At 36.2% G+C, this 25,665-nt stretch overlaps 3 protein-coding genes across 4 annotated transcripts; all 3 read left to right on the forward strand.

The window, feature by feature from the left end:
* The first annotated feature begins 595 nt into the window (after positions 1-595).
* On the forward strand, positions 596-6,906 carry LOC103042348 (homeobox protein HMX3-A-like). Its single transcript, XM_022666081.2, has 3 exons — positions 596-1,581; positions 4,326-4,516; positions 6,061-6,906. Exons 1-3 carry the CDS (start codon positions 1,311-1,313, stop codon positions 6,424-6,426), a joined length of 828 nt encoding a protein of 275 aa, XP_022521802.1. The 5' UTR covers positions 596-1,310; the 3' UTR covers positions 6,427-6,906.
* A 1,853-nt stretch (positions 6,907-8,759) lies between these two features.
* Positions 8,760-12,075, forward strand: LOC111191353 (homeobox protein HMX2-like). Its single transcript, XM_022666065.2, has 2 exons — positions 8,760-9,118; positions 11,331-12,075. Exons 1-2 carry the CDS (start codon positions 8,968-8,970, stop codon positions 11,831-11,833), a joined length of 654 nt encoding a protein of 217 aa, XP_022521786.1. The 5' UTR covers positions 8,760-8,967; the 3' UTR covers positions 11,834-12,075.
* A 2,033-nt stretch (positions 12,076-14,108) lies between these two features.
* Positions 14,109-25,310, forward strand: bub3 (BUB3 mitotic checkpoint protein). Of its 2 annotated transcripts, XM_007260918.4 has the most exons (8): positions 14,109-14,264; positions 16,604-16,798; positions 17,450-17,519; positions 17,649-17,800; positions 18,255-18,413; positions 18,580-18,757; positions 19,577-19,793; positions 25,034-25,310. In XM_007260918.4, the coding sequence occupies exons 2-8, from the start codon at positions 16,604-16,606 to the stop codon at positions 25,041-25,043; spliced, it is 981 nt and encodes a 326-aa protein (XP_007260980.1). In that variant the 5' UTR covers positions 14,109-14,264; the 3' UTR covers positions 25,044-25,310. The 2 variants fall into 2 exon arrangements, with proteins under 2 accessions (XP_007260980.1, XP_049320829.1); XM_049464872.1 differs by lacking the exon at positions 25,034-25,310 and having other exon boundaries at positions 19,577-19,797.
* The last annotated feature ends 355 nt before the right edge of the window (positions 25,311-25,665 follow it).

Raw genomic sequence — 25,665 nt, forward strand, 5'->3', positions numbered from 1 at the left:
AGCCAAGAAAATATTAAATAAGTTTTTTTTTTATTGTTGTCTATGATTAAAAACATTTTTTCGTACGTACGTATGCTCTCACTGAACACTGACTTTGTTTATTTGGGTTTAGTATTCTAATGTTATATAGAGTTAATTACAGGTAGACACTCTCACTGACTGAACACTGACTTTATGTTTATTTGAGTTTAGTATTCTAATGTTATATGGAGTTGATTGCAGGTAGACATTCTTACGGAACACGGACTTTATGTTGTTTATTTGGGTTTAGTTTTAAAAAATGTTATATATAGTTAATTAAAGGTAGACCCTCTTACTGATCACTGACTTTTTATGTTTATTTGGGTTTAGTATTTTAATGTTATATAGAATTATTTATTTGTAGACACTCTCACTGATCACTGACTTTATGTTGTTTATTTGAGTTTAGTTTTAAAATCTTCCTCACTGACTGATCTCTGACTTTATGTTTATTTGGGTTTAGTATTCTAATGTTATATAGAGTTAATTACATGTACGACCACTGACTTTATGTTTATTTGGGTTTATTATTCTAATGTTATATAGAGTTAATTACATGTACGACCACTGACTTTATGTTTATTTGGGTTTAATTTTCTAGTGTTATATAGAGTTAATTACAGGTAGATACTCTCACTGAACACTGACTTTGTGTTTTTTTTTTTGAGTTTAGTTTAAAAAATGTGAAATAGAGTTAATCACAGGTAGACACTAATCACTAATTTTATGTTGTTTATTGGGTTTAATATTCTAATGTTGTACATTTATGTTATATATAGGGAAAGGTTATCGTGCTGGTTTGTCACAAAAAGAGGGAGGATCCACCTCTCTCTCTCTCTCTCTCGACCACCTCTTTAAATCCCCTATGCCATTGTATATGTATGTGTGTGTGCGCGTGTAAGTGTATGAAAGTGTGTGTGTGCTCGCGCTCGCAGAACTGCTCGAGCTCGTCGTTTAACTCGGATGACATTTTGATTTCATCACTTGGACTCGAGCAGGAGACAGGGACGATCGGGTCTTCTTCATCTTTATCTTCATCATTCTTCCATCACCCCTCCATGCAGGATCTTCTACTGGATCTTCTTCATCTTCTTCTCAGGACTTTTAAACAGCGTCACCGTCCGTAAGAACCTGTCCAGTTCTTCACCTCAAAGCCCGACCCGCACCTTCTTCTGGACCCGCTGAACTTCTACCGGACCCGCTGAACTTCTACCATCCATCCATCCACCCATCCATCCATCTATCTATCTACCTATATCTCCGGAGGGTTCGGGTCCAGAAGGGCTGCGATGGCCGAGGAGACTCGCCCCTCAGCCAAGGACTCTCCGTTCTCCATTAGGAACCTCCTGACCTGCGACAGTAAAGCCCCGGCCAAGCCCCCGACGAACCCGGCCAAAGCGGGCCTAGACACCGCACTGTCCATCTCCCGGCTCGGGGACTTTACCCTGCCCCGCCTGGAGCGCTTTGGATTAGCGGCGCAGTGTTTGGAGCGCAGCCCGGCGTGGTGGTGGTGCTACCCGTACACGATCAACTCACCAGGACACCTACACGCAGCGGCAGGTGAGCAGCACGAGAATCAAAATTGATTCTGATTTCATCACAAAAAAAACAGAGGTACGATACTCAAAGGTACACTTTTCATTATTGTATTATACCTAAATGGTGTAATATTGGTCTTTACAGAGTATTTCCTAACAGCAAGTAGTACAGATTTGTACCATTTAACCAGCCAAAAGGTAGGCTACATTCGGTATTTTGCATCACTGTACTAATAAACAATATATATTTTAATCATACAATTTTAATTTGCAAGCCAGACAATTTTGGATTATCGGGTTCTTGACACATATTCAGTTGATGATAATGTTTACAATCTTTATAATCTTTACTGATACAAAAATACTGAAAGGTACTCTATTGTACTTCAATATGAGGTACAGCTCCAGCGACACGCTCTGTACTCTTTTTAGTACAAATTTGTACTTATTTTTCTTTAGTGTGCACGTACGCTGCTAGTTTTTACAAACTAAAAAATGTTGTAAAAATATTGAGGTCCAACAAAGTACCTTTCAGTGAAATATTCTTTTTTTTGTACCAGTAAAGATTTTATACTTTATCATCAACTGACTATGTTTCAAGAACTTGATTATCCAAAATGGTCTGGCCTTTGACTAAAATAAATGTGTAGTAAAATATACATTGTTTATTAGTACAGTGTTTCAGAATATACCGAATTGGCTAATTTAATGAAACAAATCTGTAACAAATTATGAAAAGTGTACCTTTGAGTAGGTTCCTCGGTTTTTAGTGGTACAGAACACAGATACAATTAATCTTACAGACCAAACGACGGTGGTATTTAATTTTAGTCTTAGTCTAACCAGAAAACGTCCTTTAATGTAAGTTAAATAAAATATTCTACCAGAGTGTTACTTTAAATGTTATTTCAGCGACCACGTGTTTGCTGAGTAGTCATAATTCAATGTTTTAAAGGAGTTATTTTAACGTTAGAGTTTAGTCTTATGATGATCAACTATTGTTTATTTAGAAAATTCAATTTCAGTTTAAACAATGAGTTATTTTTCAACCCAGTAGCCTAATAATGATCTAATCTAATTATAGACGTTAAAACCGCGTACACAATCTTTGATCGTTGCTTCCGCGTAATTTTAAACCATTAAAATAAATATTGGTCCAAACGTTAATTATTTTTTTTAACAAAATTTGTTTCAAATATTATTCACGTTTCTAAAATGAATAAATGTATTGATCTATGATCATTGTTAAATTGAGCATAAAATCTCGTTGAGGGGTGCAAAGTTATGATTGATTCAAAGACCACATTTCTTATGTGTTTTGGTTAGATTACTTAAAAAATATTTTTATTTTTGTATCAATAATGAATAATACTTTTTCTATAGCAAAGCTGTTGCAGAATAATTGTGCTACAAATGGTTATATACGTCTTTTTATTTTCACAAATAAAACTATGCTTATAATAGAGATATAAAGAAGCTGTAGGTTGATGGTTTTAGAGAACTTTTCCTTGATGTAACGATTCTGTCCTAATGCAAAGGTTTTTTATGCATCTCCCATCTGTAATACAAGCATCTTTCTTTATGGAAGCTAAATTGGTTCTTCTAAAATGACATCATGTAAGGAAGTTGTGTTTATTGCTGCGTAAAATAAATGCTTACATTATTCCTAATTCGTTTATTTTATTATTCAATTAATCACTTAACTAATACATATCATTTCAATATGGTGGACAGGTGTTGTCAAACAAAATAAACGTTTTAATGTGTTAAACACGTGTTTTAAATTAAGTGATTGTGTAGTGTTTAATTACACTGCTTAATCAATACCCATTTAAAGCATACATTTAAAGCCTGAATTCAACACTTCACACCGAACCTCCAATGTTGACCCTCAATTGCAATCTTTAGTCAACACTGGTGGAGTTGATTAATCTTACTTATCTCGCGTTTGTGAACTTAATACTTATATAATGTAGATCGTAAAGGTAAAAATACATTTATGAGCATATTTTTAAATAACATCATTTGAAAACCATATACAACAAAGTAAACAGGTGGGGTATGTATGCCAGCAAATCTAAAAATAAATTAGGCTCCACATCAATACGGTAAACTTGATTTATGAACACTGTTTTAATCTAAATTTAATAAATCTATATTCACAAACTTAATTCACTGCTGTAGGTGGTTTTAATTCAGTACTCAGAAAATTAAGCATTAATTAAACCCTACCAAAGTTAATTCAGTATTATTGGAGTAAATACACTAAGTGATTTAATTTTACTGATGTATGTGTTAATTCAACACTACATGATTAATGTTTTATTTGTATTAATTCAGTACTCAGTATTCATTGTGAGTTCATTTAAACACTGTAAAGGTGTAAATTAATATTTATAAACATATTTCAACACTACTGACGTAGGAAAAATATGTTGACGCGTTACGGAAATGTAATAGGGGTTTAATATTAAGATCCTGTTATTCATAATTTCTAGTTTTAAATAACTCTTTTTATAACCTTGATACACCTATACGATAAAACTACTGTACGATACCATACCTAATACACATTTACAACATTACACCTGCACACCAGTACACCTGTCATAAACATAATAGACCTGTAATATACGCGTGTACAATAATACACCTGTAATAAAGCAATTATAACACAATAATAACCCTACCTGGGTTCTGCAGTATTATAATTATAGTATTGTAACTATAGCCTAATATTTACCCCCCTCTTCTCCTCCCCTCCAGTCTCAGAGCGGCCAGTCAGACCGCCCTCCCCCTCCCCCACCGATCGGAGCTCCCCGGAGCCCCGCGCCAAAGAAGAAGAGGAGGAGGAAGAAGAGGAGGAAGAGGAGGAGGCAGTGCAGGAGGATGTGCAGGAGGAGGAAAAGAGGCCGAGCCGCAAAAAGAAAACCCGCACAGTGTTCTCCCGCAGCCAGGTAATTCATACTGCGCCTATACTGCCGCACAGACCTGCTGCGTGCTTACCTATAATCCGTTCATAATTCATACTGCCTCTATTGAACATACAGCCATTAATAATTACTTATACTCTTATAAATACAGTCATGATATTGTTAAAATACAGTAATCCATACTGCTTCCACTGCCGAACCGAGCTGCTGAATTCTGTAGACTTTAATTCGATAATTCATACTGCTGCTATTGCCGCACAGACCTACTGTCGTGCTCACGTATAATCCGATCATAATTCATACTGCTTTTGTTGTACATACAGACAGGTAATTACTTGAACACAGTCGTTAATACTGATCTTGTTGAAATACAGTAATTCATACTGCTTCCACTGCGGAACCGACCTGCTAAATTCTGTAGATTTTAATTCGATCATTCATACAGCTCCTACTGCCGACCTGCTGTGTGTTTACGTATTATCAGATCATAATTCATACTGCCTCTATTGTACATACAGCCATGAATAATTGACCATAATCCTATAAATACAGTTATTAATACTGATATTGTTGAAATACAGTAATTCATACTGATTTCTCTGCCGCACTGACCTGCTGAATTCTGCAGTGCTTAATTCCATAATTCATACTACCATACTACCTGTAAATATACAGATATGAATAATTCATGGTGGTCCTGATAAATAATACAACAATTCATACTTTTTCATCTGTAGAAACAGCAATGAAATATTCTCACTGGCACGAATAACATATAATAATTAATTCTGCCGCAACTTTTGCACTGATCTGATGAATACCGCAGTTCATATTGCATATGCTGTACCTACAGCCATTGGTAATTCATACTGATACTGCTGAAATATAGTAACTAAGTAAACTTAATTAATTATACTACTTTTTTCTGAAGTACAGTATTTTATGGCCGTTCACATTCATATCCTTCACGCTAAGAGTTTTGAAATACAATTTATACCGTTGTTGTGGAAGTATAGAAATTTATACTCATAGGGCTGACATAAAATAGGTCATGCCATGCGAATACCGGTGTTATAGTGTTAGAATTACAAAATGTAATACTTATAGTGTAGAAATATGTTTTTTCCAAAAATTGCCAACCCATTATATGCATACAACACAAAATCCAGCTCTGGAAAAAATAAGAGACCACTTTAGTTTCTGAATCAGTATATATGTTTTAGTAAATTGTTGTATTATTCTAAACTACAGACAACATTCTCGCAAATTCCAAATAGAAACATTGTCACTTATTTGCAGAAAACGAGAAATGGCTAAAATAACAAAAATATGCAGAGCTTTCAGACCTCAAATAATGCAAAAAAAAAAAAAAAAACAAGTTCATATTCATTCAAGTGTTAAGAGTTTAGAAATCAATATTTGGTGGAATAACCCTGGTTTTTAATCACAGTTGTCATGCATCTTGGCATGTTCTCCTCCACCAGTCTTACACTCTGCCTTTTGATAACAAATCATCCACAGCAAACCAAAGTAAATATTGTTTTTATTTATTTATTTGTTTTTATCAGGTGTTCCAGTTGGAGAGCGCATTCGACGCCAAGCGATACCTGAGCAGCTCGGAGCGCGCGTGCCTGGCTTCCAGCCTGCACCTGACCGAGACCCAGGTGAAGATCTGGTTCCAGAACCGCCGGAACAAGTGGAAGAGACAGCTGGCTGCCGAGCTCGAGGCGGCGAACGCGCACCATCATCACCATCATCATCACCAACAGCAGCACAGGATCGTGCGCGTGCCCGTGCTGTACAGAGAGAGCGCCGAGAGCGCGCGAGGGGGAGCCGCTGGAGGGGGCGTGGGAGGAGGAGTGGGGCAACCCTTACTGTTTCCATATTACCCCCATCCCATAATGCCCAGCGTACCACTGCTCAGACCTGTTTAGCCCAGATTATTATTATTATTATTATTATTATTATTATTATTATTATTATTATTATTATTATTATTATTATTAATAAATATTTGGGTTTACAAAAATGCATACAAAACAACTACAGAGCATTTATGTTAACCCAAACTGGAACACTGGAAGTTTAAAAAAAGGTGATGGTAATGTTTTTTTTATTATTTTTATTATTAAAAGTTAATTATTAATTAATTAATTAATTGACCCTGAGTATGTAAATGAGTACTGGGCCTGCGTGCATATGCCCCGCCCCTCCCGCGCGGGTGTTTTTACAGCTCAGTCTGGACAATCTCTCACTCTGTTTCACTCTTTTATACTCAGAACTTTAAAGACTGTCGGGCTCTTTGAACCCCTTCACTGTAAATATTCACAAACACTGGTGTAAATATAAACAGTGCTGCTGTACATGGAGAGAGTTTTGATATTGTACTGCTGTAATAAACCGATTCATTCAGATTCTCAGTGTGAATGCACCTTCATCACATGACTGCAGTGGTCACTTCTCACAAGCCTCACACTCTAGCCTGAAGATCTGTTAAACATGGTGGAGTGAGGATCACAGTCAGAAAAGCAGTGCAGTATTGATTCAAGAAAACAATGGGCCATGTTTACTTGGTTTAATGTAGACATTCAGATTTTTTCTCAAATCATATTTTGCCTGCAATATATGCAAGTGATCAGATCAAATATAACTGTGATCAAGTGTACCTGCATGGGTTGTTGTGGTATGGAGGTTGGCCTCATTAAGTATCCTGTGGAGCTCTTTGTTAACTTCTGCACTTCTCTCACTCTGGTTTTAATGAGGTCCTTCTTTGTTGCTTTGTAAGTGTAAGAGTTCAATACTCTTTGAAATCCAATTTAAGCATCAAGATCATCTAGATTGAGACACATATCTACAAATCTGATTATAATCAACAATTCAAACCACCTTCAAATGGTCTATGTCCAATTTGCAAAAAACGGCATCAATGTGGTTTCTCAGGACTATCAAAAATCAATCAATCTAGATATACCAAAAACCGGAATTGGGAAAGTGTTTACACACAAAACCTATTCTGATTTTACATGCTTCAGTGTGGAACCGAATTTAGCTCTCTAATTCAGTGAAGATTCTCGGCGTTTCAGTACTTTTATGAATAAAACACACCATATTTAATACTGAAGACTTTAGTTTCAATTTTGGTTCTAGTAGAAAACAAATCTGAAACACAAAATAAACAAACCAAGGCCACCACATAATATACAAAAACATAACATTTCAAAAATATATGAAAAACATATTAATTTCACTGTGGAAAAAAATCCATCATAATCGACATTAAAATAAAAGTTTATGTTAATATGTAAATACAAAAATCAATACATGAATAAATAAATATAAATTACTAAATAAAAAAACTCATACGTACATTTAACAAAAAATATGCCTTTGATGCTGCTTTCTTTGAAATAAAAATCAAAATAATCAATAAGAATAAACACATATCCATGTATGAATATGAAAAAAAAAATGAATACAAAATGTATTTATTAAAAAATAATAATTATTGATCACACTGCGATGCTATATTTATTCTATGGAGATCAGTTCTGATAACTGTTATTGTAACGGGTACTGCTGTTATTGCTGTTTTATAACTTAAAAGTAATAACACACAGACTGTTATTGCGTTGTTATAAGTGTTATAATGAAGGTGTTTGGTAAGAGAGACAGAGAGCCGATCACTGATACCAGTACTGTATTGATCGCCTGCTAAAGGATTATTGATCTGTACTGACAATACTGACAAGAGCAGATTATTATCTAAACAATAGCACTGTTTATTAGAGTGTGTATTTAAATGGATTTAAGTGTGTGGTACCATCTATGTTTGTGGGACTAAAATGAAATCAAATAAACACACACCAAAACTATATGAAAAATAAGAACGTATTTAATTGTAAATAACAAAAAATCAGAAGAATAATAAAAATCAAATAAATAAACATGATATATATATTAGAAGTAAATAAAAAAAGTAATACAGTCTTTTAAAATGTGATACATTTATTGGACTGTAATAAATGTTACATGTAATAAGGCTTTCTAATAAAACATGTATTTATTTGAATAAAATAATAAAATAATAAATATGGTACAAAAGATGAATTGCACTAAACGACGGGGAAAACGCGCGTGTGTGAGGTCTTTAATTTCCTTTGCTCTGGTGTATAATATCCGGGCTGGCTTTGCGCACGCGATTGGCTCACAGGAGCGCGCGCTTACACACACATTATACACACAAACACGCACGCGCGCGCGCGCACACAGATACACACACACACACTCCAACACAGTGTGGGCTCAAGCAGACGCACGAGGCGCACATTTCTACAGCGGCGCGAACTTTCTGATAGGCTTTTAATGAATAAATAAAAAACAAACAAACAAACAAATAAACGGACACACAGACGGATGGACGGGCGGGCGGGGAGATGAAAGGCGCCGCGGGGCTCAGTGATTGGCGGATCTGATTGATGCAGCGCCCGAGAAGAGCCCGCAGCAGCTTCAGCATCAGGACCATCCTCGGAGAGGAAGAGGAGGAAGAGGACGAGGAGGAGGAAGAGTGCGCGTGCCCCGCGGTGGGGCACGGAGCGGCGCGCGGGACCCTCACAGGTGCGCAATTTGGTGAGTAACCAGCGCTCGTGCCCTCTCTGTGGGATTTGCTGTTTCCAAACCTTTGACCGTTTTCGCTTTTCTTAATTATATGAATCTGGCTGTTGTTTTTCATATCGTGTCAGAATCTAATGAAGAACAGACCAATAGAAATGCTCCAAACAGTGTTCAATTAAAATCTTTTTACATTGACTTCCATTGAAATATAACAAGGGTGGTTTCCTTCTCCTGTAAAATTACTATTACTATTATTTTTATTTAAACTGGTAGATAGTGGGTTTGATGTAATCAGCGGTGTTGAGATGTTCTGGAGAACCTCAGTCCTCATTATGACACTTACAATCTATTATTTTACAATAAAAAACTAGTTCAACTAATTAAACTACTCAGTTCAGCTGCAGATGTATTTTGTATATTAATATGTTGAGGATAATTGAGTGACCATGTCCTTTAATGAAGGTTGCATATGATGATATCTTATCAATTTATATGATAAACAAATGCATATTTATTTAAATAATCTATTAGATCAGCAAAAATAAATAAAACATATCGTCATTGTCCAATAAAAAAACAAGTATATATAAAATAGCAATTTTACATTAGAGAGGTAAACCGTCCTTAACTTTAAATGTCAATGGAAGTCAAAAAGTAAAAAGTAAAAAAATGAGTTTATTTTAGGTAATTTTTGAGATTTTCTGTTGGTCCATTCAGCCCACGGTGACAGAGTGTTAAGGACAGTTTCTGCATTAAAATTAGATGATAAACTAAAAATTAACAAAATGGAGATGCTTGTTTTTCATTGGACAGCAATGATTTGTGATTTAATGGGCATTTTTAATTTTTTTAGCAACATCTTAGCAACTTAGCAACATCATCAGCCACACCGTACAGTCCAACCCAGGGTGCACATACACTCATTCACATTTATAAATATTATTTATTATAATAATGTTTAAAAATATTTGATATTGGGCTGTTGCTATCCCTAAAGAAACTCTTAAAGAGTGCACAGCCTATATGTTATTGACTTATTATAAGATATAGAGATAAACTGACCTCAATATATTACCCATTGTGTTTCCTTAGAAGAGCCTAAATTTTGTTTGAAAACAGCTGTTTAATGTATCTTTTTTCTTTATTTATAATAGTATAATAATATCTGGAATAATATATTGTCAAAAGATTTCTATTATGACAGACCTAGGAGTAAAGTGGTACAAAAAGTATTTGCCCCCCTTTTGATTTTGCTTTTTACTGATATTTATAAAAGGCAGTTTTTAAATGACTGAAATTCTCCTTCAGGATTGTCAGGTAAACAGCAGAATTCCTGGTTTTATCTATTACAGCAAATTGTCCAAAACCTAAAGCAGCAAAGCAGCCCCAGACCATCACACTACCACCACCATGTTTTACATTCAGTATAATGTTCTTTTTCTGAAATTATGTGAAATTAGTTTTACACTAGATAATATGGGACACACACCTTCCAAAAAGTTTCACTTTTCTCACGTCAGTCTGAAGAATATTTACCTAAAGTCCTGGGGACCATAAAGATGTTTTTTTAGCAAATGTAAAATGGGTCGTTGTGTTCTTTTTGGGCTGCAGAGTTTTTTGCCATGGAAGTCTCCCATAAAGACCCATTTTGAACAGTCTCTTTCCTATTATTAAATAATTAACACCGGCCGAAGTTCTTTTGTGACCTCCTAGATGAGTTGTCCATGCCCTTTTTGGAAAACTTTTGTTCGACTGGCCACTCAAAGGAATGTTCAGTAGTGTTTAATGTTTGTTTGATAATTGGAAAATATCAGTTTGACAAAAAAGCAAAAACAATTGGTGTCCAGTGAAACCATGTACCCTTAAAACAGTACTTTTATTGTGAAAGATAAAGCATTTTTAATTTTTAGTTGAAGTTAATGTTTAAAGAGTTTATTTCAGGTAATTTTTGGAGAATAAAAATAGTCAAAAATGGAGATGCTTGGTTTTTATTGGACAGCTACGATATATTTTCACTATATAATTTATATACCTCATACATTTTTACAATCCATGTATCAGTATTACTGTATATAATTACTGGTATAACAGCAACACTAACAATAATGATGATAGAGGTGATAATGATGATGATAACATGTATAGTAGTAATCAATGTAGTATATTAATGTTCATGATGATGATGATGATGATACTGATGATGAATGTTGTTCTATGTATCTGACAGACTGCAGTCCTGCTCTGAAGGCAGGAGCTAAAGGGCAAGTGAGGGTCGGTTCCTGTGGTCCCGGCGGTGCTGGTGGTCCAAGGTGGGCGAATGGAGATCGGGACAGGGATATGGAGCTGGAGGGGGAGGGGGAGGGCTGCAGCGGGGGGAGGAAGAAGACCAGGACGGTGTTCTCCCGCACTCAGGTGTTCCAGCTGGAGACCGCCTTCCACACCAAGCGCTACCTGAGCAGCTCGGAACGGGCCGGCCTGGCCTCCAGCCTGCACCTGACTGAGACCCAGGTGAAGACCTGGTTCCAGAACCGCAGGAACAAGTGGAAGAGACAGCTGTCTGCTGAGCTCGAAGCTTCATCACCATCCTCATCCTCCTCACGGACTCTCCTGGCCATGCCCCTTGCCCCACCCCTTCCTGCGGGCATGTCTTTCTATTACCCAGGGTGCACTATTGCAGGCCTGCCCTTATACAGTCTTTATAACAAACTGGACTATACACCATTGCATTGATACACACATACACACCTGTGCACACCTATACACACCTGTATACACCCTGTATAACAAACCGGACTACACACCACTCACACACACACACACACAGACTACACACACATTTTTACACACCTGTAAACTGTAAACACACCTACCTGTACGAACACCTGATCATTTCCAGGCCGTCCTGGATGTTTCCGATTTAAATAAACATTTCTAGTGATTTATAACAGTTATTAAATCTATTCTAAGAGTTACACTGTGTGTTTATTAGCCTGTATTAGCCTCTGGAATGCTAATCTTGCTAGTTATGTCACTGAGTGATGATGGAGAGGGAGGACCATCCTATACACCCAGAGAGAGAGATGTCCTGAAAGCTCACACCAGAATCAGCACTTAAGACCGTTGTGCCACTCAAGGACAGTAAATGTTACTGGCAACAGCAAATATTTTTTCAGCAGCTGGAATGAATTTGTGTGTTATGGCAAAATGGCACACAAAACAAAAGGCACACAAAAAAAGCATGACATTATGTAAAAGTAGTTTTTGTCTTTTTGCTGGCATTGAAAACTTGAGAAAAAGGCATTGAAGAATATTAGGTTGATTTTATTATGATATTACTCTAATAATTCTAACAGTGTCACATTTTCACTGAAATTAATTTTTGCAACTTGGGATGTCTGTAATAATGTCTCATGTGCCCTAAGTTACGAGTGCATTTTTTATTTTAAGAATTACAATATGTTTGTAGTATGATTGAGCTCCTGATTTTTATTTATACTAAACTATTAGTTTTTTCAATTATACTCTTACGAATTAAAGCACTGTTACTGGCTTACTAAGGACTACTGCCTACCCTGAGGCTGCTCTAATGAACTTATCCTGTACAACAGAACTAACTCTTAGTTTACCTTTCCTGGGGTCGTTCCTGATGAGAGCCAGTTTCATCATAACCTTTTTGATGGTCTTTGCGACTGCACTTGAGGATACTTTCAAAGTTCTTGAAATGTTTCAAATTGACTGACATTCATTTCTTAAAGTATTTTTTCTTCACTTAGTTGAGCAGTTCCTGCAATAATATGGATTAGAACATTACTCAAATAGAGCTATTCATAGTATACCAACTCTACCTCTTCACAACACAACTGATGTTCTCAAACATATTAAATTCAATTCAATGTTGGCCCTACCACTTACCCCTACCCCTTTTTTGGAGTGTAACCCTTCCCCTTGGAACAGAGTTACTAGGGGAAGGGATGAAATCCTGCCACTAAGAATGGGGACAACCCTTGAATCACCCGATACGTCATCAGGAGAAACCTAGCTGCTGGTTAATTAAGCTGAAATGAGCTTTGATTAGCTTTTATTTTATTTTATTTTCTATTGTTCCATTCCACCTTAAATGCTGCAGTCTCTGCCATCTGTTGCACCATTTAAGGTGGAACGGGACACTTAGCTAGCTAGCTAGCTAGTAAGACAAACTACTAGCGATCTTTTTTTAAGCTTGTTATGAAAAATTCAACCATAAAACATTAAAACTACACATTAAACTAGGGTAATATAGTGCTAATTTTCACTTCTAACAAGGAAAATAATTTTTGGGTTTCTTTGGTCACTTGTTTCACCATCTTACCAGTGATTCTCATGCTCCTTGGTTTAAAGTGTGCCTCTGAAAAATCTCCGTATGAAGGGCTAACAAGCTCTATCCCTTCCTCCTATCCCTCCAGCCTAAGGAGAATTGAAACATCCCTACCACTTTGCGTGCACACCCAAAACAGAGGACTAGGGGTAAGGGGTAGGGACAAGGGGTGAAATGGGATTGGGCCTAACTTTTGACAATTCAGCACAGCTGTTAACTGAAGGAGATTCCAGGTGAGATTTACCTCATAAAGCTTACTGAGAAAATCCAGCCAAGATACAGAGCAAAGATGTCATCTAATCAAGAGGTGAACAATTTGAAGAATCTAAAATATAGAACATATATTTTTACTAAATAATTTAATATTTTTTCTTCATAGTTTTGTTGAGTTAAGTATTTTAATTTACAATGAAGAAAGTTTTTTTTTTAAATAATCAAATAAAATGCATATATTTATTACATATAATATATTTGTTGCATATTTTTAAGATTTTTTGTTTGTATTTTCTTTTTCTTCTTTTTTTTTTTTTGCTTAAATTAATTATATTTTTTATTTCGGTGTCTCCGCGGTCTTCTTTGTAGCCAATCCAACGTTACAGAGCGCATACCTCAGATTTTAAACCCACCAATCAGAGCGTTTAGCGGAACTGTTACGAATTTTGAGTTGACCAATCAGAGCGCCGCTCGCTTCAGCGCCGGGAGAGCAGGAGTTACACAGCGGACACGGCGCTCTGAGCTGCTAAGCTAAGATAAATTATATCAGTTTTTGGAGGATTGGAGAGAACTGAGCTGGTGTAAAATCTCAAGGTGAGTTATTATTAATATGAAGTTATTATATAGCGGCTTCAGATATCGGTATTATATTCAGAGCGCCGGGTTTATAATGAAGACATGCTGTGTACCATTCTGTGTGGGCTAGCTGAGCCTCTGAGCTGAGCTGAGCTATGCTATGCTAAGCTAACTAACCTAGCTAGCTAGCGTTAGCTAACTACTGTTACTATTCTGTAAGAGAGGTTTGTTTTTAAGTATTTCGGTTCTGTTATTATTGTTGCGGTTCTTAATAATTTAAACTGACTTTTAATAAGCGGTTTCTAGCTAGCTGGCTTGCTGTCCACATTTGCTAGTTAGCTAACGTAGCTTTAAGTGCTCTCTAGTAGCTTCTAGAAATATTAACATAGTTAACTAAGCTACTTCTCAGTCCTGAGCACTAGTTAAATCATTTTAAGCCTATTAAAACTAGTTAAATCAGCACTTGCTGAGCTAATGTTAATTTTGGACTGTACGTTATTTCTTGGAATTAATTAATTTATGTGAGCTAGCTGTAGGACCCAAGAAGCTGAGTAGCTCTTACCTAATGAAGGAGGTTTAGCCCACTGGTTCTCAGTTGTGTTTCTGGAATCTTAGTACAGGTAACAGAGTGACTTACAGTACTTTGAAAATGTATTTACCCCCTGTAGATTTCTTCTCATTCTAACAAACTTAAATATCAGGAAAATGTAACATAAGTAAACCCAAAAATCATTTTTTAAATGATAAATGTATCTATTAATCCTCTTTTCAGACCCGAATTATGTTCCAGTGATTATGTTTCTGTCTGTAATGCACTCAAAAACAATATTTAGTAAATACATTAATAAAATAATTAATAAATTAGGTTTTTATTTAAAGCTTTGTTTTAAATTGTTAACTTTATCCGATATAATTTTTTTTGTAGGTTATTTTATTTCACAAATTATCCCTGTGCAGTAAAACTAAATATATGGTTGGGGAAAAAATTATATTAGATTTTTCTTTTTTTAAATGCATATACAGCCCTGGAAAAAATTAAGAGCCTACTTTTAGTTTCTGAATCAGTTTGCTATTTATAAGTGTATGTCAGTAAAATGAACATTGTTGTTTTATTCTATAAACTACAGACACTTCTCCCAAATTCCAAATAAAAATATTGTCATTTGGAGCATTTATTTGCAGACCTTTTAATAATGCAAAGAAATCAAGTTTGAAAAGTTCAGAAATCAATATTTGGTGAAATACCGCTGATTTTTAATTGGTTTTCATGCATCGTGGTATGTTCTTCTCCACCAGTCTTGCCCACTGCTTTTGGATTCAAGCATTTTAGCTTGGTTTGATGGCTTGATTATTTACTTTCCTCTTCATTATATTCCATATTGTATTTTCTCAGCTTACAGTTTGGTTTATAATCTGAAAAACATAAGTATGATTAAAAAAAACTAAAGAAATCTGTAAGGGGGCAGAAACATTTTCAAGACACTATAGCTGTATAACACAACTCTAAACTCATGCTGTTAGGTAGGCCTTTAGATGTGTATTTTAGCTAGCTATCTGGCTTAAATAAGTTCTGCTTTGAGGAACAGTCTCTTTGACATTTCTTTTTTTCCACCCATGCAGTGGTTTCAGTCCTGATTCAGGAGTAGCATTAGGATGCAGGAACCTGAATGTACTGTCCAGCTGCCTCTGCTTAAGGCATTTACTATTCTATGGATTGTGTGTGTGTGTGTGTATGTATGCTAATGATTGTCCAATAATGGTCCTAAATGCTCCCGACCTGCTCTCTGTGCTGCTAACACACCTGATAAGTCCACCAATCAAATCATTAACAGGCCCCATTACAGTTTCCTTCTAGGAATGCCTGCGCTTGTCAGTTTTCCTACTTAGTGTTCTGAGAGCCTCGCCTGTAGTAGTAGTATACAGTTTACTGTACTAGCACTTCTACCAATTAGTGTCTCAATAAATTAGGCCTCATTTTCATGGTTTCACTAACAGGAAACATAAAGGAGTGAGATTTTGTAAGGTTTGCTATAAATCCAGTTGTAATAAATGCAACTGGATATGTTATGTTATTCCTTTTTGCAGATGTTTTAAAATTGGAAACTGGAGTTTGTGCTGTTAAGTAGAGCATCTTATCAGATAACATTCTAATGTGTCAGTCCTGTCTAAAAAAAAAAGGTGTTTCTAATATTGTGAATCCTGACCAATTTTTAAATCAGAGTCTTTTCTGGATATAGAAAACGTTCTCCAGAAAGTTATCACCCCTGTACTGAAACATTTAGTAGCTGGATTGAGAATTGTATTAAAACTGAAGAGGCTGATGCTAATGTTGAATCTTGTGTTTCTTTGTGTTTTAGATGACTGGCTCAAACGAGTTCAAGCTGAACCAGCTGCCTGACGACAGCATCTCTGCAGTGAAGTTCAGTCCCACCACATCCCAGTTTCTCCTGGTCTCCTCCTGGGATTCCACAGTCCGTCTGTACGATGTTGGAGGGAACTCAATGAGGATGAAGTACCAGCATCTGGCACCGGTGCTCGACTGTGCCTTTTATGTAAGTTAATTACAGATACATCTGTCATAGGTCGTTCATAGGTTGTCATGATATTGGAAGAAAGTGACATCTGCAATATTAAGATATTGTGATGTAAAAAAAAAAAACTGAAACAGAGAATTGTTTGTATTTTTGGAGTATTCTCTGATTTCTTATTCTGTACATGCATGAAAACAGGCCTAGTTAGAGCTAGTGGTTAGCAGCTAATGCTGCTCCAGCAGTGCTAGCTGGGATTAGCAACAGTCTACTGGCCAATAATGCTCACCTCTGAATGATAAAACACCTAGCGCTTAGTGCAATTAGTGGCTAATGCTAATACTGCTCCAGCAGTGCTAGCCAGCCACTTTAGCAGAGTGGCTTTACTGCTCCTTACAACCTGACTGGTAATATTTATACATGCCGTGTAGCAGATTAAAAGGCACACTGACGATTTTTGGGAAAATTAAAGGATTTTAAGTGTGCTTTACATTTCGAAAAATATGTATTTGCTCTACATTACACTGCTATGTATGATCGTGAATATGTGATTAAGGATATTGTTGAAATGCAGCAGTTGTCTTATACAAGGTTTTGTAATTGTAATCATCTCGAAGTAATCATTTGCTCAGGCAAACACATGCGCACAAATATTTATAAACTGTTCTGTTACAGGATCCAACACATGCTTGGAGCGGTGGACTGGATAATCAGTTAAAGATGCATGACTTAAATACAGATCAAGGTACAGTTTAAACTTTATAACCATATTAAATGATTGAAGGATTAACAAATGCTTAATATAATTCCAGACACTGTTTCTATTCACTGTAATGATTATTAGTATGTGATTTTATATGTATTTCCTCTTTAGACACAATAGTCGGAACACATGATGCACCGATTCGGTGTGTGGAGTACTGCCCAGAGGTTAATGTTATGGTGACGGGCAGCTGGGACATGTCTGTGAGGCTGTGGGACCCTCGCACCCCCTGCAATGCTGGCACCTTCACCCAGCCTGAGAAGGTCTGAGAGAGTTTCAGACACACCACTCGCACATCAAGCGTCTGTTTCCATAGCAAGGAAAATATATCTAAGCCTAGACTTAATCACTGTCCAGGATACTCTCTGAATGTTTGTTACCTGGCTACAACTATCAGATTTGGGCAGTTGCTTTGTGATCTGCTCTGCATGCTGTGGTGTTCCTATTGAGCATTTATTACTTAAAAGAGAATAGTTTATTTACATATTAATCCATATTTCATTTTTCACATCAGTGTAGAGGTCTGATGTAGGGCAGGGTATCATTAACAAAGTAGCAATGTATGTATTCATGTTTGGAAAACAAGGAATTGTTGGAATGTTTTCCTTAAATTTCCTAAAGTTTCTTGTGTAAACATGGTTGACATAATTATTAAATAATTCTGCCTTGGTTATGAAGAGGGCTTTTTGTGATTGATTGTTTTTGGTTGGACTATAGGTCTACACACTGTCTGTGGCTGGGGATCGGCTCATAGTGGGGACGGCCGGAAGAAGGGTGCTCGTCTGGGACCTGAGAAACATGGGATACGTCCAGCAGAGGCGGGAGTCCAGTCTGAAATACCAGACCCGCTGCATCCGGGCCTTCCCCAACAAACAGGTAAACCAACCTGTATAACATCTTTCACTAACTGTGTCTTGTTGCTGACAAAGAAAACCAATATTTTACCATAAATATCTTTTATTTTATCCTGTTCACTTTTTGCTGCCATCCTTTGCTCTTTCACACTTTAATTTGTTGGGGTTTTTTTTTTATTGTGTTGCAGGGCTACGTTCTGAGCTCGATTGAGGGAAGGGTGGCTGTGGAGTATCTGGACCCCAGTCTGGAGGTACAGAAGAAGAAATATGCTTTTAAGTGCCACAGGCTGAAGGAGAACGGCATAGAGCAGGTGTACCCCGTCAACGCAATCTCCTTCCACAGCGTCCACAACACTTTCGCCACAGGTCAGTAAAAAAAAAATAATAATTAAAAAAATAAAATACTGAAGATTCTCTATTAGTCTAGGTATAGGCCTCTTTCACAAACTTTTTTTTTTCTTTAATTAGTACAGAATCTGGGTAGTGTCCTAGTGAGCCCATGAATGAATAGATCAGGTAATTTGGATCTGTCCAGCTACAGGTGCATCTATCTTAAATAATTAGAATATCATTTAAAAGTTACTTTTTCAGTATTTCAATTCAAAATGTGCAACTCATATATTATATTGATGTAATATCTACAAAGATCTATCTTTAGTGTTTTATTGTTGATTATGGCTTACAGCTAATAAAAACCCAAAAATCAGAGTCTCAAAAATTTTGAGTATTACATAAGACCAATTGGTACTTTTGGCAGTGTGCCAAATCCTGCTGGAAAATGAAACCTGCATATCTATAAAATTGTCAGCAGAGAAAAGCATGAAGTGTTGTAAGATTTTCTGGGAAAACACTGCACTGACTTGATATAACATTGTGGACCAGCACCACCAGAGAATTCGTATATTTAAAGCATATATGTATGCTTTTAAACAACAAACACCTGACACATAAATATCTGTAAGTATTCCATTAAGATAAAAATAGTCTAGCAATTTATACTGAGTAATAAGCCTAGGTTTTCATGGGTTAACCTAAATGTTTAGTTCACCTTCTGCCACTTGACCTCATTGACCTTTTCAACAGTCTTTATTGGATGTCCTCCAGCTTCAGTTCAGTAGCCCTCAGTCAGATCTGCACAGTTGCTGTTCTAGATCATCGTGACCTTGACTCATCACCTGTCTGCAGGTGGCTCTGACGGCTTTGTCAACATCTGGGACCCGTTTAACAAGAAGCGCCTGTGCCAGTTCCACCGGTACTCCACCAGCATCGCCTCGCTGGCCTTCAGCAATGACGGCTCTCTGGTGGCCATTGCTTCGTCCTACATGCAGGAGCAGGGCGACATCTCCCACCCCGCAGACGCCATCTACATCCGCCAGGTCACTGACGCAGAGACCAAACCCAAGTAAGTTCACTCAGTCATGAGGAGAAGAATAGATGTGTCTAGGAATTGAGATTTTCATTATTGTAAGGCAAGGCAATGTGGGATTTTTTGTTTTAAATAAACTAGGAGTTGAAACCTACCTGGATCAGCATTGAAGAGAAATGGAAAATCTTATTAGTAATGGTTTCAAATGCATTGAAATTAATTAAATACAGATATTTAAGTCCAGTTTCAGTAAGAAATGAAAAAAGAAAAGTTCAGTACTCACAGTTTCATGTTCATTTATAAAACACATTATCCTTAAGTATAATAAATAAATAAATACAGAAAATGATTTGCTCTGTTTTAGGGCTCCAACTAACAATTAGTTTGTTTATTGATTAATCTGTTTATTTTTTTCTTATTGATCTGTTATTACTTGGATATACAGGAAATACATTTATTTATATAATTTTTTAAAATATATTTGACCAGATATTGTTTAGCTATAAAAGATTTTAGCGAAGTGATGTGATTATATAAGGAAGTGTATTTCAACCGGTTTTCTTTCACAAGCACCCTTTTAAAGGTATACAACATTTTAATGCACCCCAATTAACAATGTATTAAAAACATACACTCTGCATTCATCAGACAGCCAACACACACACACAATAAGTGATTATTAAGACAATAAGTGGCCTTTACCCCCTCTGTATCAGTGGAGAAAGAGTGGCTTTTTTTTTTTTTCTTTTTTGCACAACTTCGTTGGTCTCAGACCCAGTCAAACTGCTCAAGAAACTCAGAAGGAAAGTATTCTGTAAATCTCTCATTGAGCATTTTCAAATGCTAAGAGATAAAGGCTCAGACCCCCCCCCATCCCCCCCCAGCTTAAAGGATGCTTGGCTAAATGAACAAGTGTCGTGTCATCAAGGTCACCCATAAAAGGGGTCACGCAGCTGCCATAGATGCCCTTGGAGTTAATCAGTGACCCAATGACGTGTTTCAGTGAAGCCCAATGTCATCATATGATTATTAAGAAGGGATTTAAAGGTTCTGATTGGAAATAGCAGAAATAGTTGGATCAATTACAGTCAAGGGGATCAGTCAGTCCGACTTTGTGCTTAATGATAATACCAGCCTGTATCTTTTATCTTTATTCATCAGTGTACAGTCACTCCCCCATCTGTGTGCATATATAGGACTACAGCTGTAGTCTATACTGATCTCTATCTGTCTCTGTTCTGCTACTTCATATCTTTTTAGATGATTGACGGATACCTAAATCAGGAAATCCTTCAGTCGTGTGTTTTTTTTTTTTTATATAAACACTTCTATATAATCTCAACAGATCAGTTTTTGGGACTGAAGGTTAAAGGAGAAGAGCCGTTAAACAGTGTGACGTATATGGTTAAAATGTTGGAATAATATTGGAATAGAGAAGTCTGTAATTTGAAATTGAACTTGATGTGCTAAGAGATGGAGGTGAAATATATTCATGATTTTAACATGATTAAATCCATTGACTGATGGGCATATTATATGTTGAGCCACACATACAGAAATGGTATTTAACGCGTGTGTAGCAAGACAATACAGATGTTTCAGCATTGAGTTGTAGAGGTTCCTAATGATGTCCAGCTACAATTTATCCGATGGGGAGTGTTGATATTGCATCCACTAGCGTTCTGCAAATTTTTTATAGGGCATAGGCCTTGTGTTGCAGCTGGCATTGGCATACATGCACATGGGTAGACACATGCTTTTAAGCAGCGTCAGACAGCCTGTCCAAAGCTGTGCACGCAGATATTTCTAGTTACAGCCGGAATCACGCTTTTATTCCCAGAAAAACGCTTTTATTTACCTCTTTTAAAGGGCAATTTAAATGTCTGATTATTGTTTTGATGTTTTTCTTGGGTTTTGAGTGCTTGACTGACTCTAAAGTGCTGACTCAGCTCTTGATCAGTCTAAAAAAACAAAACAATGCAATGTCAAATTTTTCCAATATCGTGCAGCTCTTGTCAGAGTGTCAAAGCCGATGTGGCTTGGTGCGAAATTGCTTTCACACACAAATTTGTTGATTGCCGTTTTGTTTGCAGTTTTATTTTTTATTTTATTTTATTTATTTATTTATTTTTTTAAAGACTGAGCTCTTTTTAAAGAGCATTTACTGTATATTGTTTGCAATATAAGGCTCACTAGATTATAAGGCGCACTATCAATATACGTCTATTTTCTGGTGTATTTTCATAAGTTGCGTTTTAAGAGACACTATATCGAAATTCTAATTCTGCAGGTCTCCCTGGTGGGGTAGCTAACTAATTTAAGTAAAGCTAAGCTTGGTAAACAAAACTGTAATAATAATAATAATAATAATAATAATTATAATAATAAAATACTTTCTTCCGCTTCAGTTTATTTACAGTAAGCTTAGATTCCCGAATTTCTCCAGCAATAAGGCTGGAGCAATAGCATTAGCATCTAACTGCTAGCTAGCAGCCTGACAGCACTATACTGAGGAACCCTGAGTGCTCCAGCTTGTTTTAACACAGTAAACACCCAGTCTACAGTCTGATATACTCCTCTATGAACAACAAAAGAACCTGATGGGTAAAATTCATACATACTGGATAAAAAGGCACGCTGACAATTTTGGGGAAAAATGAAAGGATTTTAAGTGTGCACCTTTTAGTGTGAAAAATACAGTACTCTCAACACCTCTAACAAACTAACTCCTCTATCCTCATTTCCTGCTCCTCCTCCTTTCCTCCCACTATTCCCCTTGGCCTCCTTTAGGCCTTGGACTTTTATGTCTTCTATCACTTATGTACATAATTATTTTTAAGTTGCTTGAATAAAAACGGCTGCGTAATGTAAGTCAATGTAATTCTTTTCTTTTGGTGGAGGCGACAAATCTGTGTAACAGCAGCACAATTTTTTATGTTGCCTGCACAATACAAAGATACACAAAGATTCTTTGATGCAAGTCATTGTACTTTTCATATTATAGCTGTTCATAATTCAACTTTAAAATGCGCACGTCACAACTGATCTTTTTAAGATTTTACAGAGCAGCAGCTCATAAAACCATTTAAAAATATAATCTTCACTCTTCGTAACTGCCTAAATTATTGCTTCATTATGGGAATAAGATGTCCAGTCGAGTGTAGCTGCAGTATCTCAGCCTCCAGTGGTCGATACCACCTCAGAGAACCCACTCCAGAAGCCCTTAATCAGAACCTGAACCCTTAGTCTCGGCTGAGCTAGCCTGGATGGGGGTGGTGATTTAAAAGGTGAATCACTGGATGGAGCTTCAGACTGATCTCAGACAGTCTATCTAAAGCAAGTGGGATGCATAGACAGAGGCAACTCGCTGGACCTGCTTCTGTCCTAAACTGGATTACACTGAGCTCCTAACTGGGTTTGTGGTTGTTCTTGCCAGGCAGTAACTGAGCCTCCTGGTTTGCATCAGTCGGGTGAAGGGCAAGTCCAGCTCATTAAAGCTCTGATCCTGTTTTCCAGCTATTGGCAGCTTTTAATTACTCTGCTGAGGTGCCTGAACAGAACACGCTTACAGAATCGCCTATAGTAATAAAGATTTGACAAAGCCAATTTTCTGAAAATACACTACTCCATTGGACTTTCATTACTTAGCTACTATATTTATTTCATCCAGTTCAGTAACAGCAGTGGTTAGCTGTGGGTGTAAATTTTCAGACCTCTGTTTATATGCAGCTACACAGTTTATACAGTAGGGGTTGTGTCATATTGCATAATCTGCAATAATATCGCCAACATTTTTGAAAATCATGCCATATCACCCACCTCTAATTAATCACATCAGGGTACTATTTTTTTTTTCTTTTTAGCAAAATAAAAATTCAAACTGTTCTCATTTCCAATTATATGTCCACTAGAGTCAGATTATATCTGTGCAGTATCGTCTGTTTTAATTTCATCATGGATATATGGAGATATTTGGAGTGCACTATTCATATCATGACATTCTGGATCATTGACTTCTGTTACAAATCTGATAAAATTCTTGTATTTTGTTTAATGTCTTAGTTAAAGCAGTGCCAAATTATATTGTATGCAAACATAAAATGTAATTTTAATTTTGTTGCAGTAGTATATTCAGTAGGGGTGTCACGATTTCGATATTTCATTGTCTCGATCTCCTTAAAGAAAAATTTGAAAATATAAAAATAAGTTGTTTTTCTAGCCTCAAATATGTTAATAGTTTTGATACCTTAAGGAGCATCTTTCTCTCAGATAAAGTTAAAATATAATATATAAATATAATATATAAAAAGTCTTAGTCTTATTTTTCATGTTTAACTGTTATAGTAGGATAGAGTACAGTTTGTTAAGGCTCTAATTGTTCTATTTTGTACATGGATGTTCCTGTATTTTATCATTATTTTATGTTGCTGTTTTAATTCTACCAAAAAAGCCACTAGATGGTATTTTTTATATATATATATATATATATATCTTAATTAAATTATTTAAATTTGACCATAAGTGCCTAATGTGGTGTATTACAGAACACTTGTATCACTTTGCATCACTTATATCAAGCCCACCTTTTGAGATATTGTAAATTTAATGAATCAAACCAATGACTGACCATAGACTAATCTAAAACTGGCATAGGCCTCTCTGCTGTAAAAAAAAAAAAAAAAAGAAAAGAAAAAGAAAATCGAATCAAGGATTTAGAGAATCGTGACACCCCTAGTATTCAGTGTAGTTCCGTGTTTGTCATATCGCCAAAAGTATAGTTATCATGAAAATGCCATAAAAATATTGTGATATTAAGTGACTTGTGTCTGCGTGTAATGTGAACTAATTCTGTAGCGCATGCACAAAAGCAAAAAGATGCATGAATTCCGATTTGATCATTTACATTAATGTCGCATGTCCATGGATCAGATACATATCCAATTTAGGACCACATATGAAAGTAATTTAAATCTGATATGAAAAAAATCTAATATGACACATTCACACAGCCATTAAAAAGTCAGATCTGAGCCTCATTGAGCAAAAAATCTGATTTGAGTCACTTAAGCCTGGTAATGTGAAGATAGCCTATTAAGGTCAATGGGTGCCCCTTTAACAAAGTGAACTGTGATATCAGTGACTATTTATTTCCAAAGGACTGAAGACACTTGCATATTTAAGAATTATTAATATTAATTTAATTTCACATTTATCGTTGTCCCTGTACTGAATATCTCATTTGTTTATTGACCTTTCTGCTGTTCCTCTGTTTGCAGGTCAACCTGAGCCATGTCCTTATTGCTGTGTTCAGGAAGGATTTTCAGGAATCTCCTGAAGTTTTCAGTCTGATGAACTTCTGCTGGCATCCAGTTGTTGATAAATCTTCATTTTTTTTTCCTGTGCTTTTTTTCTTCTTTATCATCTTTTCTATGTTATTAACAAAGTTCTGTAAGTGTTAATGTTTCTTATTGCTCTTTTACCTTTTATTCCTGTATGTGGTCCAGTGTGTGTTTAGTGTTTATCAAAAATAAACACATCTGTTGGTTTAATAAATGTTTTTAAAGTGTCCATTCTTGTAACCAAAAATCAAAGAGCATTGTCAGTTCTATCATTGTGTAATAATTGGTGTTTTGATGATTCTCTGCTTCTCCAATGTCTGAAAAAAAGTATAAATCGTGCTGTGAGCCACCATTAAAGGACATGTTTTCAGAACATTTCTGTAACTTTACGGGATAGCCCTCCTACAAGTTGATAAAAAAAAATCTGGTGTAAAATGGACTTTTGCTGTAGATTTAGAAATTTCCAATTTTCCAAACACTCTTTAGACTGCGTGATGTGTAACAATTTCCCCCAGTAAATGGCTTTTTCCACTGTTATCCAGGCTCAAAGTAGCTCCATGTCTCCTTTC

The sequence above is a fragment of the Astyanax mexicanus genome, chromosome 15 (assembly GCF_023375975.1).
Source record: "Astyanax mexicanus isolate ESR-SI-001 chromosome 15, AstMex3_surface, whole genome shotgun sequence".
Lineage (NCBI taxonomy): Eukaryota > Metazoa > Chordata > Actinopteri > Characiformes > Acestrorhamphidae > Astyanax > Astyanax mexicanus.